We start from the raw sequence: 19,573 nt of genomic DNA, 5'->3' as shown, positions 1-19,573 counted from the left end.
CTGGCTCTCCTCTCCTAACACTATGGCAGAGTTAAGATAGAAAACCCCAAATTCAATTCAATTTAATTCCACAGAAGAAAAGAAGAATCAGGGGATGAGATTATATTTCAGAGCCTAATTTTTCGAGGCTATCAAATTTCTTAAAAGAGAAGAATCTGCGAGAAAAAGATCTCTCAGAGCCCAAAAATATTTTATTATAGGGAGAATGAATGTGAAAGAGAGAGAGAGAGAGAGAGACAATTTAATACTTTTTTGATTCTCTTTCTCCCTTTTTAATTATTTTTCCGTTATATTTTGTTTTTTATTAACAACACAAGATGGATTCACATTTCTCTAGTGTTTATCTTAATTTAATACTTATATAATATAACTAAAATTTGTTGATATTATATAATTCATGTTGTTTTTTTTTTTCCTTTTTCTATATCTATTTTCCCATTTAATTGCACTTTCAACAACAACAAAAATATAAATTTTACCGTGTTTATATTTTTTTTAAAGGTTAAGAATATAAACACTAGTATTACACCATTATCATGAATATATATAATTGTAAATATATTTATAAACTAATCAATCCGTTGAAGAGTTTGGAAGATAACGATTTGTACAACAATTATGTACGTAGTGTCAAATTGTCAATTACACACTTAAATTTCACTACATGAATATATCTATTTTTTAAAAATATATATATATATGATATTGCTCTTTTTTTTGTGAAATTCAAGTGTGTTGTTTTACATATTTGTATAATTAAATTATTTTGTATCTGTATAATATGTAAATCTGTAGAAAAATCATAATACTAATCAAATCTAATGCTAGATCACTTTTTCTGTATACATATGTGTGAGAATCAAGAAAATAAAAGTTTAAATTGGAACAAAAATACGAGGAAAAAGTAAAGAAGTAAAAGGAGTAGTAAGTAGTGAATTTGATGACAATGTGACGACGAGGATCCACATGTTTGTTTGTGTGCAATTTGCTTCTCTCTCTCTGACTTGCTGCTAGCTAGTTTCGTACACTCTTCTTAACAACACTCACATGCTCGCCTCTCTCTCTCTCTTCACGATCACATTCACATTCACATTCACGACCCCAATAAGTTTTTAATCTTTCTTTCACGAGTCGAGTAGCTCTAGGTTCACTTTTTAATTTTTCATACGGCTCCCCCCACTTGCTCTAATGTTTTAATTAATGAGTAGAAAACATCGGTTTTGTTCGATTTAATCCCTCATAAATGTGCAATCTGTTTCTTGTGGACTCTCTGAAAATATTAGTAATAGAAAAAGGTGAAACGTAAGTAGGTTAAAGTAAAACATAACTTGGAAAAAATAAAATAAAGTGAATCATATGTTTAGAAAAGGAATAGACACATAAAAATACTTAATACGACACTCCACTTTTCGCCTTTCGGCATTTCCCTAATTTAAGAAAGCTTAATGATTATGATATCGAATTTATGATATCAAAACAAGAAAAAGAAGAGGAGCCGTTCATGGGGCCGTTAGTACTACATTCCTAATTTTTATTAATTAGTAATTAGCTATAGTGTAGGTACGTTCATAATTAAGTTAGACTAAAAATATTGCTCCATAATCTCATCTTTATCCTTCTTCTTCTTCTTTTTTGTTAAAGGATCTCTCAAGATTATCTTGATGAATCTATAAATAAATATTCTTAGATTCATAAGAAAAAGGACTACGTAAAAGTATCATTAATAAACATAAAAATAAAGCATAATATAATTGATCTAACTCATAGAGTCTGCTCTGTTACAAATCTTTAGAGTTTTTTTTGGTTGTGTATAAAAAGTATGCTTGTGTATAACACGGACGTTGTTTACAAATATGTTCTGAAGATTTTATGGGGTTTGTTACGTCTATCAACTCAACTCTGTCACACTAGAAGTCTACTTTAGAGCTCTCTTAATTAGTAGATCCATTATTACATACAGTATTTACATTAGTTCCAAACTGTTATAAATCTTTGTTATTTTTCATCTCACATAATCTAAGTTGACTTAAATTTGTGTATTAAAATCAGGGTTAAAACGTCTATGAAACAAACAAAAAAGTGGATTAACGATGTTTGGAGTTTGATTGTTATTTTTCCTCCTTCTTTATGAGTTATATGGATCTGTATCATTCTCTATCTTTTCTTTCTTTTTGCTAGATTCATATTACTTCTCTTATATTTGTTTAGGAATCATATTTAAGACTGAAAATAGGGCCTCGATAACATTATGACCCCAATAGGTTGGGTTTAAGCAAAGGATCAGCAATCTAATGAGTTTACAATCAATCTTCAGAATTTCTTAATCCCAAAGGATAAGCAATATATATATCTAATGAGTTTTGAAGCAAAGGCTAAAATTTGATTGGACGTCTACAATCAATCTTGGTGTTCATCATCTTCACCTTCAGAATCTACAAATTAAAGAATAATTGATACATTAGCTAAGACAAAATATTCCGTGTTATGTAGTTACAAAGAATTAATATAATCATAATTAAGTTGTTCGGTTACATATGTATGCATATATAAATCTTACCGGAACGAATGTCTTTAGCGATATTGCCTTTGGCACGAATTTGGCTGATGAGCACACGACATATCAAGATCCACCAGTAGATGTGAAGAATCTGTAAGCAATAAAGAAGTGTGTTGAAGACATAGTAGAAGACCATAAGGGGTTGGCCAGTTTCCATCAAATGCTTCTTGTCCCAGTAATCCATTTTCACTTTTATTGATTCGTAGCTGCATAGGTCCATTTATACGTAGAAATCAACCATAAACAACATTTAGATCAAGTTACATTGCAATATATATATATGTAGAAAGTTTAGGGGTTAACTCTAGTGCTCCATAGGATCCAGAAAGGGTAATAGATGAGTCGCAGAACGGTCCACGACAAGAAAAATATGACAAACGAGACGCTAGTCATGGCTTCTGCGCCGCTGTATTTGCACATCTTGCCTATCTCTAGAAACACGTCGCTGATTTCGTGGAGAGCCAATATTACAGAGCCTATACGAGAAAATCTAGTAAAGAAAAAGGATAAAAGGAGGAAATCAAAGTTAAGAGTCTGGTGGACTCAGAAATCGTTGATAAATTACAATAGGAGTGTACGTACCTGAAAACGTAAGACAAGATGATGAGGGATGAGGTTACAATGTGATGAACTAACATGACTTTGAAATCAGATCGTCTTGTTTCCCAAAAGAACAAAGCAAAAAAGGCATATACATTTAACCCGCCAACAAACATATACATTCCCTTCATTTTCAACCTGCGAAAAAACCCGGTAGTAAACTCAGAAGAAAGAAGAAACTAGGGCTTGCGGCAAACTTAACAGTCTTTGGCTCTCACGTAACACATTAATTAAGTTAAGGTTTTCTAACTTTATCTTTTGGTCAGGCCATATCTGGTCTCCTGGCCCTAACCAGAAGCATCTTGTGTCTTTAAACCATGGCTCTTTATAAGTGACGTGGAGAGCAAAAGCTTCAACAGAGAGAGAGCACAGCCATTTCCAAGCCGATTCTTTGAATTTGGCTATCTTATTTCTTCTCTCGCTTGAATCAGCGCATTCTTCTCTAGGACATACCAGCCGTCTAGCGACTCTCTATGATGAAATTGTGAACCTCTCAGATAGGTTTCTCAAAAGAGGATTACTTGCTTCCCAAGTCATTATGAATACTAAGAGATAGAAAACAAACAAAAACTAAACGGTTACCTCGAATATGAATCTGTCGAGGATTAAGCGAAGAAAAAGGAAGAAGGGAGCAAAGAAGATGAGGAGCAAGAAATCAGAAGAAGCTGGGTAAGATTCTTGATCCCAATCCCGATTCAAGAGTTTCAGATCCATCTAGTCAAGATCCTTCAGAAGAACTACATGTTTGGCGTAGGTAGCATTATTCTGTTTATCACTTCTTGTTCATCGGAGTCAACCCTCTAAACTGGGTAGAAAATTAAAAGAGAGTATCTCTACTTGACTTTACTTTTGTTTGAAAAAATAAAGAATGCTATTACGTAGTGATTCTCCAAGTCAAACAGCACAAAAGAATAGTAAACCGGGCCAAACCCTGATCAAACCATCACGTACCAAATATACCAACATTGGTTTACCCGACACCCACCAAGTTTGGTGACTTTATAACGTCGCATATAGAGGGCCAGTCTAATTAAGCTCTAAACATATAAAGGATCAGGAGTTGTCTTTAACATGTCTTAAGTCTAACGCAGCAACTCATTAGTAAGTTGTAATTCTTACTAATCTCAACCTTAACATTCTAGAAACAGTCTTCTGCGATGGTTCCATGTTTTAGATTTGATTTAGTTAGCAACATCTAACAAAAGTGGAACTTTGTTAGTGACATTAATGGTTTTGGCTGACGATATAGGGCATGTTTTCCAATATCGTAAGAGAATTGACACGAGAAAGTTAAAAGTTTAATTTCCCATCATCCCTAGTACCTTTTGATAAGAGAAAAAAAATATATACATTTAACTTTTGAAAACCATATGTAATAATGATTAGGAAAAAAGAGTTGGACATACAATACAACTTAGACGAGTTAGCAAGTAATGAACGAGTTTAGAATGAACGATTTAGACGGACGAGTCTTCGAATCCTTCGCTTTTAACCTTTAACGGGTAAACAGCCTTGTCTCTCCTCTTTTCTGTCTCTCTTGGTCGAACGTCGTGCGCTCGCTTTTATAGGGAACTGTGTCGGTTCGTCCATTACAAAGACCAAAATACCCCTTCCCTTCCTGAAGGTTTATTTGGGTCTTCTTATGGGCTGGGCCTTTTGTTAGGTTACGGGCCTACCCCTAACAATTATCACGATTCCAATATCTTTGCAAATGACCGTTCAATCTGTCTATTAATATAAATGACGATTAATTGTTGTAATTCTAATTCTTTTGCTCTTCTATTCTTGCTCTTCGTTTTTTTAAAAAAATCATATATGCGGTTTGTAATTTTCCACAAATTTCTTATCCGTGGAAAGAGCATCTCTTCTGGTAGTTGAATCTAAACATCATATTAAATACAAACCAATATCAAAAACAATACAAACACTAGGTAACAACACATGTGACTTAAGCAATTAGAGAGGCGTTTAACAAACTATTTAGAACTTCTTTGTTATCTTCATCTTTGCTAACTTTAACATGGATGTCCTCTCACGAACAACAACTTTTTCATCACATTTCTCTTGAGAGACCCAAAATCTATAGAAGTCTACTTCATGCATTTTGGATATGTATAGTGCACAAACATTGCATGTAGCAAAGGCTTTAAGCATTAGATAATTATAAGACAATTTAAGGGCATCATATTCTTTGCTCATGGGGTTGTGTAATGCATATTTTGGTTAAAGAATTTTTTTTTTTTGTATTTTATGATAGGCCAAAATGATTTTTTGCTTTAGGCAACAATTTTAGTTGTGCTGGCCCTGTTTTTGTCGGTCAAAGCTCCCTAGTGATGTTTCAACCTTAAGGAGTGTATTGGATTAGAAATTTAAAAAGATTTTTGATTTTTATTAAAATCACATGTTATTCAACTAGTGATTTACAAAACTCTTTACAAATTCTATGTTATTGAAACTGGCATTTAGATCAAATCATTCAAAATCATCTATAGTTATATGTTATTCAATCAACAATTTGTAAAAATTCTATAAAATTCACTGCTATTCAAAAGTTAACGATTCTTTTTAAAATTCTAATAAAACTGATTATGGGTGATTTTAAATACATTTTTTAGTTGAAAATAGGGATAAGAAAATCTCATGACCAGAGTGATTTGGATGGATTTTTTTCTTTCAAATGTTCAGATAAAAATATTGGAAATAATACATAATACTCTTTCATCACCCATCCTTTGTTGTTCTTCTATCTCTAAACACAGTTCAAGATTGATAATTCAATAGATTTTGGATCAATTGATTAGAAGGGAGATTCGGTTTTGAGAAAGAAGACGCTTCCAGTATAGGAGAAACCATATATGGCCTTACAACAAGTGGTTTCATTTTTTGAGTTGTTCCTATACGTGAGAAATTTTTTTTAGAAATGTTGAATCCAATTTTTCCTTTCTCATCATAAAATCTCACAAAATCACTCTGATTTTAACAAAAATCTCAGGAAATCACAATTTTTAAAATAATAAAAAAGCTAACAAGTCATTCAAAATACTTAAAAAAACCTTATTCAAATCTATCAATAAATCCAAAATATCATATCATATAAGAAACCATTTATGAGTGAGAGGGGATCACGCATGCATTGAAATATTTTTGTGACATGTACACCACCGTTTTTAAGCCTTAAAAGGAAACAACGAGACATGCATGGTTTCGAACAAGTGAGCGATTAAAAAAAAAGGATAAATAAAAAACACGAAAAAAGCCGGAAATCTTTTACTTAATAATAGTGGGTAAATATAATCAAACCTAATCATCTATTTCTTTCCTTTTACAAGGTTGGTTGAGTTGCATCAAACTCGGAAGATAAGAAGATGAGCACACAAGTGGGGGACAATACAAATTCGAAATACCCCCGGATATGCGACAAGGTATCCCGAGTTTGGAAGAGTCTCCGAAAGTCACAGATTTAAAATATCCATCTTTTCCTATAATAAAAGCTGTGTAGTACGGAGCGGTCTTGGTTTGTAGAAGAAACCTGTCAACATAGAAAACGGCAACGAATTTCTCTTGCTCCTCAAAGAAGAAGCTCGCTCCTGGAAGTCCAAACCGAAGAGCTTTGAGTGCAAATGGTGTCATTTCCACTCTCGAAAACTTGCTCCAAGAAAGAGTGTTGGGCTCGGTCGTAGTAGTGGTGATCCAAATTTGTAATAATGTGTCAGAAAAATTCAGATATAGCACCATGAGCTGCTCTTCTTTAACACATGAGAGGTCCACACTGGCATTGGTGTTAGAGTTAAACGGAAGAGGCAGAGGCGGTCCAAATATTTCTTTTGTAAAATCAAAACAAAGCAAGAAATCTCCGCGATTTTGTATCCATGTATCTTCATCAGGCATTTGACTAGACAAGTTAGGTATTATATATCTTGGTCTCCAAGAAAATCTGAGTATGATCTCATGAGCAACCAAGTAAAAATTTCCCTTCAAAGACACGCAGCGTTCAAGGTTCAATATGTTCCTGTCGGGAGTAACGTCTAGAACCCTCCATAAACTAGAGCGAAAGTCGTAGATTTCGTATCTCAAATAATGCTTCGTTCCATAATATTTGTAATTATCCACAATCCTCAATATTTTCTGGTTATATGGTTGATGTCGTATCCTAGAACATACTTGTCCCGCTTGTGGAAATTTGATATGGATGTGATCCACCTTGTTTGACCCAAATAAGGGTTCCACACCATGAGCCTCGACCTCGACTTGTCTACGCATAACAATAAGCCGTCGCAATGATACATTTTATATATGTCGACTTGATTAAGTAGATCTACCTGCTTTATAGACAGATCAAGCAAGTCTTCGTCATCCTTGTCGTTGTTTTCACGGCAGAGATGAAATCTTAATGAACAAACTTTAGAATCCATCGTCACAAATCCCAAAAACTGCTCCTTAGCCGATCCCTTACCCAAAACCCAATCATTAGTTAAACCTTTCCACAACTTGCAAGTACATCGTATTGCTCTCACTGATGTTATGGGAATCTTGGTAAAAATCATCCCTAATAATTCTGGTGGAAGATCGCACATCCTCGTCATCCTCCTAAGTTTATTTCAGTGAAGGCTGTAATAGAATCTATGTATTGATAATTAGGGTTTTGTCTTTAGTGTGATATATATATCATTCGGTTCCGTATTCAAAAAGGAATACTCTTTTTCTTTTCCTTTTTAATTTATTCAATATAAGATGTTTTAATTCTTTCAATATATATGACTTCCATAATGAAAACATTGTGTATCTCATCTTCTAACGCTTATTCAAGTCTGAAAGATATCACAAAGGAAGAGTAAACCGGGCCCAACTCTGTTCCAATTCCAACCATCACGTACCAGCACCGGTTAGCCCTACGCGCTTTGAATTCTCTCAATCATAAGATGTCTTCTTTACATTGACTTCTTGATGCAGTTCTTGGTACATATATTGATAATTTGGTGGAGGCGTACGTGGAGCTTGTTATTATTATTATATATGTCCCGAGACTAATTAGTAAGTAAAAACAATAAATAAACTAAAAGGAAGAAAATAAAAGATTGAGTTGGTTGGTGTAAATGGGTACAGCTGTGGCCTGTGAGAGAGAGTACAAATACGTAAACAAAGAATGTCGGATTGTGATTATTACTAACAAATTTACAAACTATGATTTCGTCAGGGGAAGAGAGAGCCGCCCACAACTTCTCCTTTCTACCATCAAATCTCTTCTTAGTTGTTTTTGCATTAAACCCACCATGTTTGGTATAACTTATGACGTCAAAGAGGGCCAATCTAATTACGCTTTTTAACATAGCACTAGGAGCTGTCTTTAACCTGTCAGATCTTAAGAAATTGACACGATAAAGTTTAAGGTTCATTTCCTAATCAAGTTCTAGTATTTTAACTTTTACAAACCATAATTATTAGGAAAAAGTTGGACAGTCAAATCTAGTGGAATGAACCGAGTGGTGAGATAGTCACATACACACAACAAAATGAATATCAGTAAACCGTGAAACTTTTAGTTCATTTGTTATGAAGTTCCATCCTTTCGTCTCACCGACTTGCCAACCAAAACTATCATTTTGGTCAAGCCATTGTCTGATGATGCTTTTCGAATTTGTGACTTATCAAATTAAACAACAAAAATAAATGAATCGGTGGCACTAATAGTGACGTACAATGACATTCCACAAGTCACACACACGTAGGGCAGTTGATAGAAAGAGACACACAAGCGTAAACCCAACGAGTCCAACTCCAAAGTTTTTAGCCATTAACGATTTGTACAAAATTTCTAACACACATCTCTCCAAATTCATGAGACCCACATTTAGATATGTTTTTATTTTACTTATGAGACTCAAGCAAGTCTTCAAGGTAAAGGTCAAAGCTAAATAAATATATATGTTTACATTACTCAAAGAGAAGAGTCAAAAGTCAGAACAAAACAACCCTTTTTGTAATATGGAGCTCTCTCACACATGCACTTTGATTTGCAAGCTGTCACCAAGAGGCCCTCCTCCATTGAAAGTGAACATTTTAAGGTGACGCCAGAGAAACAGGAAACGCAATGAAGACAACTTATTCTTGTAATTGTAAAATCCTGTCTTTATATTTTATTTTTGGGTTTGTGACAGTTGTTTTACTTCTTTTTGTTTTGTCCTTATCTTTTAAAACAAAAATGACAAAGAAAATCCAGTTGGGTATTACCTTTTCAATACACAGAGAGGGAAGCAAAGGCTGCAACCATTTTAAAGACAAGTGAGTGAGGATTGGAGGAGGATGAAGAGTATTAAAGGAATAAGAAAGAGGAACAGCTCTTAACCTAATTAAGTAAATGCTTCTTTTATTCCTTCTTGTTTGTTGAGGTGGGTCTCTTCTGATTTCCACCTCAAAAGCTGATCTTTTCTATTTAAGATATAGCCAGTGAATACATAGAGAGAAGAGAGAGAGAAGAGAGAGAGAGAGAACCATATGATTATTATCAATTAAGAAGAGCACAGAAAGGACAAGTCATACAACCTATGAGCTTTGGTTACACATAACTAATGACAGAGCTCAGAAGGATGATGCTTGTTATGTGGATACTGATGTGTCCGGACTCTAAGACTAGATTACGGTTTGTTAGGGAACCAATATATTTGTTTAAAGAAAGGTTTTAGTCATATAAATATATTAATTTCTGTGTTGAAAAAGAAGAGCATAGGCTTTTAATTCTATATGAGAGAGTGTACTTTATAATGAAGAAGGCACTAACCTTCCTTCCCTTCATATATATCTGCAATGAGCTTTGTCTGGTAGTGCTTCAATTGAGTGAAAACTATGGTGCTAGGGTTGCCATGTGGTGAAACTTACTCCTTCTCTTCAATTATATGAGGCTTCCTATAGGCTCCGGCTTTTCTTGATACTTCAAAAAATACCAACAAAAAAAAATTATATTTATTGATGATGGAAGAGCAAAGCAAATGAGAGACAGAGACACAGTGCCTATATCAGAGAGTAAATTGGTGAGGCGGATTGAAACACATAAGGTACGTATCTAGAAAAAAAGCAAGTGATCTTTTTTGGTGTGTGTGTGTGTGTGCTAATCCTGAAACCTTGGGTTTGCTTTCTTCTTTGCTTTGCTTTCAAAGCCATGGAGTCTCCGAGGAACCATGGTGGCTCTGAGGAGGAGGAGGAATACAGCAGTTGTGAGTCAGGGTGGACTATGTACATAGAAGACGCCTTCCATGGAAATGACCATTCATCTGTTGTTGTCGATGATGATGATGATACACAGGTCAAAGAGGCTGATCATGATGGTTATGAGAACGATGATGGTGATAGTAGTGATGATGGAGGTAATGAAGAGAGTGATGATTCCATGGCTTCTGATGCATCTTCGGGGCCTAGCAAACAGTTTCCGATGAACATCAACAAACATGCAGCTAGGAAGAACGGTTCTAAACAAGTTTACCTTCAAAAACACCAACACACAGAGAAAACATTCAGCAACGAAGGAGAAAAATCAGACCTCAAAGCTAGACCAAGAACAAGCGCAGCTAGTCGTGTCCAGAGTAGAGGCAAGGTGAGCAAAACCAAATAAAACTCATGGCGAATAAGAGAAGAAAAATTGGGGGTTCGCTAAAAAATCTTAATCCTGTAATGAAGAGAGATGTTTCAGGTCTCTCACCAATCGTGTTGTTTGCCTTAAATAAGCCATGTGTAGGTAGTTGCATTGTTTTCTTTTGCCGGAGTATGTTTTTTTTTGTAGATGCTGTCCCAAATAAGTTATTTGCACGGTTCTGCGTTGGAGCCCGGTTATATCATATGTACCTTGTTCTTCAGAGACTTCCTTCGAACACAAAACAGAGCAAATCCTGATCTGCATGTTCAACACAGGAGCCATCAAGATTCAAGAAGGCGAGTCTTGGAACAAAAACCAACATTTCCTGATTAATCCTCAACAGTAAACAATTAATGACCAATCTTTGGCATTGAAAGGCTAACATTAGTGATAAAATGCTAATAATCTTTTTCCGAGAACAGGAAACGTTCATGGTAGAGGACAAAGCAGTTGATGACAAAACAGGAGTTTCTTAGGTTGCCAATTGTTTCTATGATATGTGGCCCAAGTAGCTAACAGCAGAGCTTTGCTTGCTAACAAAAAGTTCTGCTACTTTCAAGAGCTTCACATGTATCTTTTACAAAACAACAAACTGCAATCATTCAAAACCTGTCNTAAAAACTGTTGGAAAAGACCAAGGCATCACGAACCTGGAAGGTTAAGAAAATAGCAGACTTTACGCTTTCGTTTCTCCCTCTCATAAGGCTACCTCCTACGCCATCAATCTTGAAAAAGACCAACGATTTTCTAGTCCTATAGAAGGCTTCTGCTGTCCAGCCATTTTCCCTAGAGTCCTCCAACAGATGAACTTTAATGGATTCTAACATACAGAGAACGTGGTTTGCACAGCTCTTTGATGGACACTGCTGAATACCAAAAGCAGAACATAAAAAAAACCTGCTAATAAGTAGTAAAATAAGGTGCAGAGCTGAAGAAAGAAGCAGTAAAAATGGAAATGAAAATGTGCACGTTCGGGAGTTAGAAGAAGCTGTAATGCATCAAGGTCTTGGACTAGCCCTATGCCACTGTCACTGTATACTTCTAGTTTTGGTTGCTTTTGAATTTATAATTATGAGGACAACACCATAAAATAAGCATGATATATCTATCAGATGATAGTTTCAATTTCCAAAATAACAGACAAACTCAGTTATCAATCAGAACTTGTACAATCTACCACTTAAAACCATCTTTGAATATGCAGATAGATACGAGAAACAAAGCAATGGAAGCTCCAAAATCAAGAAATGAATACCATTCATGAGAAACTTAAATGCTCTGTGGCTCTAAAAGTCTTTGCTAAGCAAGAAGGAATGCAGCAAAACATAAAGAAAAGAATCACTCATCCTCTGCTGATCACATGCCAGAGACCTATTCTAAACTTGGTAAACACAAAACAGCACAAGAACAATCATTAACTGCTTGTTTGCATCACCCAGTGATCAAACCTTTGACTAACCACAAGAATTATTATTAAGAACTCAGACATCATACAATGAGAAGCATCACCGAAGCAAAAACACAAAATAAATTGAAACCAAAGATTTGTTCTCTCCATTTTTGGATCCGTTTGAAGCTGCTCTATCACCCGCCAAAAGAATATCTCTGTAACTCTCAACTACCAAACGACAATAATCTCTGACAGCCACGAGTTTCTTCGTACTCATTTACATCCGAATTTATTTTATTTCCTCAAAAACAGAAAAGCTAATAACGTTCTCCGTCTATCCACAGCCACACACAAAACACACACTTTATCCCAATTCAAGGAAAAAGCACCAAAAAACTCATCTCTTTTGACTGGTTTCATAAATTCGAAGCCAAAAAAAATCGATACTTTAACAAGAAATAGTGTATACCATGCTTCTCGGAGGTTCAATCTCCACTCCTCCAGCTTCTCTCCGGTTAAGGTCCAACTTATACCCACAAAACGCAGTGACACAATCATCACAAGCAGCGTTTCCATCTGCAATGCAACGAAAGCCACCAAGCTACTCAATCAGCGACGAAGATCTCAAGTCAAGAGGCTTTCTCCTCCGTCGTACCGCGGAAGGACTGAACCTAGATCAGCTGAATTCAGTCTTTGTAGCCGTAGGTTTCCCACGACGGGACACGGCAAAGATCCAGGTGGCGCTGGAGCACACAGACGCGTTACTATGGGTGGAATACGAGAAAACGCGACGGCCTGTGGCGTTTGCAAGAGCGACGGGTGACGGAGTATTCAATGCGATCATATGGGATGTGGTGGTTGATCCTTCGTTTCAAAGCTGTGGACTTGGGAAGGCGGTGATGGAGCGGTTGATTGAGGATTTGCAAGCAAAAGGGATCTGTAACATTGCTTTGTATTCGGAGCCCCGAGTTCTCGGGTTTTATCGCCCGCTTGGGTTCGTCTCTGACCCGGATGGGATCAAAGGAATGGTTTTTATACGCAAACAGAGAAACAAGAAATGAAATATAAAGTTGGAAACTTTATAAATTTTAGTTTCGTAAATTCACAGATTACAACGTCTTTTAAACTGCACTTTGTTGTTGTACAAGCTGAGCTCTTCGTCTTCCTTAGTTCGTTCAATTCTCTGTACGGATTCTGCAGAGAACTCAAAAAAAAGTTAGATTCTTTGAAACAATTGTTTAAAGATTTGCTTTTGAGGAAGTTGCGATTACTTTTGATGGTCAAGAAGAAGCGGCTTTGGCATGGTGGAAGAAGGCGACGGAGCAGAGGATTGAAGCGATGAGAGCGAAGAACCCTAATCCGAACATCAGAGAGATTCCGGCGACGATCAGATCCATTGCTGTCTGCAAGCTTATGAGCATCATCTTCGTCTTCTCTCTTGAAGTTTTATCAGCTTCCGTTGTTTAGAGGATAAAGTTACAAATGATTCAATGAAGAAAGTGAAAGCCTCGCATTGACACGTTTATGAGATGACCAGAGCTAATGACATTTAGCGCAATTTCAGAGACCTTTAGCGCAATTTCAGAGACCCTCGTGTATACATACACGTACACAGATAGATATATATACACGTTGAGTAATGTTTGGAGATAACATTAAATGAGTATGTGACTTCCCATGTTATGTAGTATTTTCTAAAGTAAAGACAGTTTTCTACGACTGTTTCCTACTTTCTTGGAAAGTGGCTTCGAGTTCTTGGCATAATTTGAGGAAATCTTGGCAGTTTTCTGTCAGGAAACATGGAGGAGGTAGCTGGAGGAGAAGTAGGCAATGGTGGATTAATAATTGGTCTGGGTTTGATTTCTTTGATCTCAACTACAACACAATCCGATGTCAGAAAGGTTTGAGCCACTGATGCAGCGTGTTCCAAGCAACATCTCACAACCTGTGTTTCAAGTTCCCAGACAATGAGATGCGGAAACAAACATCAAAGAGAGGTCAACACTGTGAAATACTTAGTCATGTGGTTACCTTAGTTGGATCGATTATACCAGCCAACATCAGATCTTCATATTGATTCTTTGCAGCATTGTAACCGTACATAGTGTTTTTGTTCGATAAGATCTGCATATTTCAGAGTTAGTTATTGGAAGTTAGGGCTGGGTTCTATATAGCTGAGATTACCTTTTCTATGACGATATTTCCATTGGTGCCTGCATTTTTGGCTATGAGTCTTATGGGGTAGCTCAACGCTTTCTTGAATATTTCAGCTCCAATCTGCATATAATGTTGCAAGAAATATATCACATCTTCTGGGATGTTTAAGAAATGCTGATAGCTCGATTGTGATGTTCCACTTCCATGGACTAAAACCAAGTACCTTCTGTTCTGTGTTGTCAAGGGTGTCTTTGATTCTGTCCACTTTTGAAGCCAGTCGCAAGAGGGCGCAACCACCACCAACTACAATCCCTTCTTCAATTGCTGACTAAATTCTGAGAGATCAGGTTTCTTGGACTCACAATTTCTGAACCATGGGAATCACATGGTTTAACTGGAGTTACCTTAGTTGCATTCAGGGCATCTTCAACCTTTAGCTGTTTATCCTTCAACTCAACTTGTGTCTGTGCACCTACCTAAGGCCTTTGGAAGTTAGTTCAACACGATCAGATTGTTTTTTTGGTATCAGTGCTTTACAAAGTCACCTGGATTATTGCAATTCCACCAGATAATCTGGCTACTCTTTCATTGAGGATCTTCTTCTGAAAACTCTCATTGGTGTTCTGAGTTACACATAGAGATCATATGAAAACAGGAGCATCCACATAATGGTGAGTAGAAATGTCATCTAACGTCAGCTCAATTTACTTTAGGTTCTAGTTATAGTGCCTTGGAAGAAGTCATTTGGTTAACAAAATGAGTAAGACATGGATGATAGAAGGACCTGGATAAGATTTTTAATCTGAGAAACCCTTTCGTCTACTGCTTTCTGGGTGTCTCCATTTGTAACAATCAGTGTTGAATCCTTAGTAACAAGAACCCTTTTTGCTGTTCCTAAGACCTCCTTTCCAGCCTTTTCTAAGCTCAGTCCCATCTCATCTCTGATCACGGTAGCTACGCAGAGAGAATAACCCAGTGATTCAGTACTAACACTAAGTAACAAGCGGCAAAAATTATACTCAGAGCACAAGTGGTGTACGCTATGTCTTGTGTGAATATGAAGCTTGACTACCTCCAGTAAAGATTGCAAGATCATCCAAGCAGTGACTCTTGCGCTCTCCAAAGGCAGGAGCTTTAATGGCTGCAACCTTCAAGTTACCTTTTAGTTTGTTCCTAATAACAGGAGCAAGAGCGTCTTGTTCGATATCTTCGGCAACTATAAGAACTGGAAACTCCTCTTTAACAGCAGCATCCAATATCTTGAACATATCTTTTGGATTTGTTATTTTCTTATCAACCAAAAGCAGCTACAACAAAACAATGCAGGTATACTCTTGGCCATTGGTATTCCAAGCAAACCAGAGAGAACAAAAAAAACTGAGTAGTCTTGGTTCAGACCTTGCAATCATGGAATTCAGCTTCCCTCTTCCTTCGATCAGTAACAAAGTATTGCGATAAATAACCACGATTAAACTGCATTCCTTCCACAATCTCAAGATTGTTCACAAGGTATCTTCCTTTCTCTATTGTTACTACAGCAGCCCTCCCTACTTGTTGAAAAGCATTGGAAATCATGTTTCCCACTTCGTAGTCATTCCCCGCACTAACTGCTGCAACATCAGCAAGCTCATGATCTTCAATCTGCAAACACAAGGTTCGCGGTTTTGCTCTATTAAAGCTAGCTCCATTCTCAATTAGTACTCTCAAGGTTTAATAGGGATGGACCTTTCACCTCTCTGGACATTGACTTGAGCTCTAAAACAAGAGCTTTTGCGGTTTTCTCAATACCGCGGGCAACTTGAATAGGATTTATTCCAGCCGAAACCACCTAAAGACAAGGTATGAGATGAGATGGGTTCACAAGTGGTCATGGATGATCCAATTGGTCATAATGGGAATTATGTATACCTTAATACCTTCAGTAATAAGGCCATGAGCAAGAATTATAGATGTAGTGGAACCATCACCCGCAAGGTCATTAGTCTTAGCACCCGCTTGTCTCACAAGTTTCACTCCAACATTCTCTAGAGGGTCCTCTAATTCAATCTACACCACACAATAAATAAATAAAAAGCTATCATGGTTTTGGCATTTCATCAAGAAGATGAAGCAGAAGAAATACAAGGAAATGAGAAACCTCTTTAAGAACAGTTTCACCGTCATTGACGATCTTGGGAGGTCCGTACTTGTTCGGCAACACCACGTTTCGTCCCTTAGGACCCAATGTCACGCCCAATAGCTTAGCCACCATATCTGCACCTGCCTTCACCACCATTTTCCCCATAAGAAAACGAAATTCTATATAAAACAAGACTCCGAGATAAGATAAGAACGAGAAAACCTGAAGCTTCTTGGTGACAGAGCCATCACGGTTAAAGTGAACTTGTTTCGCAGCAGCTCTTGCTCCAAGGACAAAATTCGAAGAAGAAGAAGAAGGTTTTTTGCGGAAAGTTCGATCAGCAAGAGGCAACGCAGAGAGTGCAGCTTGTGAGGAAGCCATTGCAGTTGAACCGAGCAAAGGACTAGAAACAGAACTATCAGCTTCTGCGAGTAACAAGATTATAAGGTGGGAAAAAGATGTCATATCTCTTCATATACATTTGGTGTTGGGCCAGTTGTAGCAACAAAATTTTGTTGGTTAGAGCCCAACAGAGGAACGAAACCAATACTCACACAATTTTTTCAGGTAAACGAAGGTACATCAGTAGGCTTCACTTGCAAAATGCAAAAGTTTCAAAGCATATTGGTTTGAATAAATGTTCTATCCAATAGATAACAGTAGTCACGATATAGTCTGTATCAAATACCACTTCAATCTGAATTGCAAACTAGTCCATTACATTCAAACCATCTGATCAATAAAACACATCTTCTTCTTCTTCTTCTTCCGTATCACTCAGCCGAACCAAAGATCTTAAGCACCGGTTACAACATTCAGCTTGGATCAATTTTCTTCTCATTTCAGTTTTTTACCTTTAAATTTTCAGACACGAATTGTGATCCCCAGCTACTAGCAACCTCATTTCTGTGCAGAACCAGCGTCATTTCAACAAATCGATAACCATTGATTACATCCAGAATGCTATGTCCATCTTCTCTATCCCAATTCTGCAACACTTTCACCTAATCAGAAAGCTAAACTGTATCATGTGAACAGCACTAAAGCTTGTTTTTTTCCAACCTAATCTATCCTGCAGAAAGATAGCTACACGTATCAAAACCAAATCATACTTCGACTCTCAGGCATGACAGATACAATTCCAAACCAAACCAATACTCTTTGAATCTAATACTAATACTAAACCTCTCAGCCATGACAGATCCAGTTCCAAACCAATCCTCCTGGAATCTAATACTAATACACGACACAAATCACTGACTTTAGAGCACCCTTCACATGAGAATCAATACAGAATTCGATTCTTACAATTCAGTAGGATCTTAAACTACATCCCCAACAAAGAATCAACATAGCCATTGGCCATCTCTTGTTCATGCGTTTTTATTCTCTGGGTCTAAAACAGTGGGTCTTTAAATACAATGTCAAATTCAAGGCATTTTTTGTTTATGCGCTACTCTTCCATCTCGATTGTGCTCATATTTACGCGACACTTCAACTACCATATAACTTTCGGATTCAATTAGATTGTATAGAACAAGAGATTTCAATTGGCATCATACAGAGTTGAAATACCAAAAACAAACAAATATATCTTCAAAAGCTAAGCCATATATCAAAGCAGACTGCTAAATATGGCATCATAAAAACTCGTAGAAGAAACTTCATATAGCACCATGCTCGTGTAGTCTGAAACATCATATCTGTTAAAACAGACTATGATTTTCTTAGGTGCTAATCAAACTTGAATCATTCTCAGGAAAAACAACAAACAACTCAAGTGAACAAAACAAAAACGGATGGAAAAAAAAAAATGGAAAACAGAGCAATTCAGAGAACTTTGAAGGTTGTATAATAATTATATCAACATGAATTATGAATTCAGAGGCTAATTTTCTCATCATCATGCTCTGTTCCCTCCCAAATACAATCAACAAACACAATGTAATGAATTTTAAATAAACTAACAGCACTAAAAAAACTCTACTTATTGGCCAATACGCACTTCTGAGAAGCTCAACTACTGAACATCCCCAACAACAAGGAAACGTAAACGCCAATATATTGCACCAATTGAGTACCCTTTTCTCGAATTTGTTCCTTGCATCTATAAAAACTCGAAGATGCATGGGGCTATACGGTGCTTACACTAACTACTACTATTGCAATAAACAAACAATCAAAAAAGGTCCAACCTTTCTTCAACAGAAGAGAAGTGGAGCAAAAACCCATACATAAAAAAAAAAACTTTCTTCTACGATCCTAATGAATAAATCGATGAACGATGAATGATATCGTAGTTGACGGCTGCGTTGGATTAGGGGTTCATGTAAGCATTTTATAAGAAGACAACAACTTGGGTTTAGGTTAAGAATCGGGTCGGGTTTTTTTTTATTTTATTTTTAATGGTTTGGTTATAATTACATTGTTTCTGTCGTTTTGTCATTTAAATAAATTAACTACATGTCGTTTTTTACTGTTGATGGTTTAAGAAAAATTGTAAGGGCTGTACGTGTAGGTGTAGGGATAGGTATGTTACTTTTGGGCCGAGTCCAATTACAAAATATTTATGGGTATGAATAAAATTGACAAATCCTATATCTCTTGATGAGAATGGATCAGTTTTGTTGATCCTTGACTTTTAGTTAAAAGTACACTTGATGAGAATGGATCACTTTAGTATAATATACAACTCCTAAAATAATAATTTTGTAGTGTTCATCATATGTACTATGTATGTAGTAGTACTAGCCACTTGTATTAAGGATCAACGGCACACAAAGACCAAAACCAACATACAATTATATATGGCCAATTTTGAAGATTGATCATGTCGACTAAACTTGTATGCTGTTTGATTTGTACTTATTTTACCGATTTAGTTTTGAATGGTCGACAAAGTTCGAGAGGCGCCGCATTAATGGAGAAAATTTATTAAGATTGTTAAATTAAATAGTTACAAATGGACGATAAGAACGTTGATATTTTGAAGAGGACAACATTAAAATCAGCAATCCAACAATAAAAATAATGCACCTGAATCTTAACCAAATACTAATACATTTCTTATTTATACATAGTACGTACGTAGTATATAGAAAGGATTTTTTTTTTTTTTTTTTTTTT

At 36.3% G+C, this 19,573-nt stretch overlaps 4 protein-coding genes, 1 long non-coding RNA gene and 1 pseudogene across 6 annotated transcripts; 2 read left to right on the top strand and 4 right to left on the bottom strand.

The window, feature by feature from the left end:
- On the bottom strand, positions 2,295-3,979 carry LOC104776668 (ASC1-like protein). The gene is made up of 6 exons (XM_010500769.1): positions 3,740-3,979; positions 3,408-3,628; positions 3,140-3,295; positions 2,861-3,047; positions 2,558-2,763; positions 2,295-2,432 (listed from the first exon to the last, which is right to left on the bottom strand). The coding sequence occupies exons 1-5, from the start codon at positions 3,869-3,871 to the stop codon at positions 2,572-2,574; spliced, it is 888 nt and encodes a 295-aa protein (XP_010499071.1). The 5' UTR covers positions 3,872-3,979; the 3' UTR covers positions 2,295-2,432; positions 2,558-2,571.
- On the bottom strand, positions 6,458-7,740 carry LOC109130446 (annotated as a pseudogene).
- Positions 9,045-9,592, bottom strand: LOC104776665. The gene is made up of 2 exons (XR_002037505.1): positions 9,501-9,592; positions 9,045-9,415 (listed from the first exon to the last, which is right to left on the bottom strand). It is a non-coding gene; the product is annotated as an uncharacterized LOC104776665 (long non-coding RNA).
- LOC104776666 lies at positions 9,411-10,978 on the top strand. The gene is made up of 2 exons (XM_010500767.2): positions 9,411-10,206; positions 10,309-10,978. The coding sequence occupies exon 2, from the start codon at positions 10,311-10,313 to the stop codon at positions 10,758-10,760; it is 450 nt and encodes a 149-aa protein (XP_010499069.1). The 5' UTR covers positions 9,411-10,206; positions 10,309-10,310; the 3' UTR covers positions 10,761-10,978.
- LOC104776667 (uncharacterized N-acetyltransferase ycf52) lies at positions 11,675-13,257 on the top strand. The gene has a single exon (XM_010500768.2). It carries the CDS (start codon positions 12,642-12,644, stop codon positions 13,230-13,232), a length of 591 nt encoding a protein of 196 aa, XP_010499070.1. The 5' UTR covers positions 11,675-12,641; the 3' UTR covers positions 13,233-13,257.
- LOC104776664 (chaperonin 60 subunit beta 4, chloroplastic) lies at positions 13,774-18,762 on the bottom strand. 2 transcript variants are annotated; one of them, XM_010500763.2, is made up of 13 exons: positions 16,670-18,762; positions 16,466-16,591; positions 16,237-16,374; positions 16,061-16,156; positions 15,727-15,969; positions 15,401-15,635; positions 15,113-15,282; positions 14,874-14,951; positions 14,733-14,804; positions 14,552-14,656; positions 14,356-14,448; positions 14,203-14,295; positions 13,774-14,116 (listed from the first exon to the last, which is right to left on the bottom strand). In XM_010500763.2, exons 1-13 carry the CDS (start codon positions 16,910-16,912, stop codon positions 13,898-13,900), a joined length of 1,911 nt encoding a protein of 636 aa, XP_010499065.1. In that variant the 5' UTR covers positions 16,913-18,762; the 3' UTR covers positions 13,774-13,897. The 2 variants fall into 2 exon arrangements, with proteins under 2 accessions (XP_010499065.1, XP_010499067.1); XM_010500765.2 differs by having other exon boundaries at positions 16,466-16,587.

Source organism: Camelina sativa, chromosome 3 (assembly GCF_000633955.1).
Source record: "Camelina sativa cultivar DH55 chromosome 3, Cs, whole genome shotgun sequence".
Lineage (NCBI taxonomy): Eukaryota > Viridiplantae > Streptophyta > Magnoliopsida > Brassicales > Brassicaceae > Camelina > Camelina sativa.
Note: the sequence above shows the minus strand (reverse complement) of the source record. Positions and strands in the feature narration are given on the sequence as shown.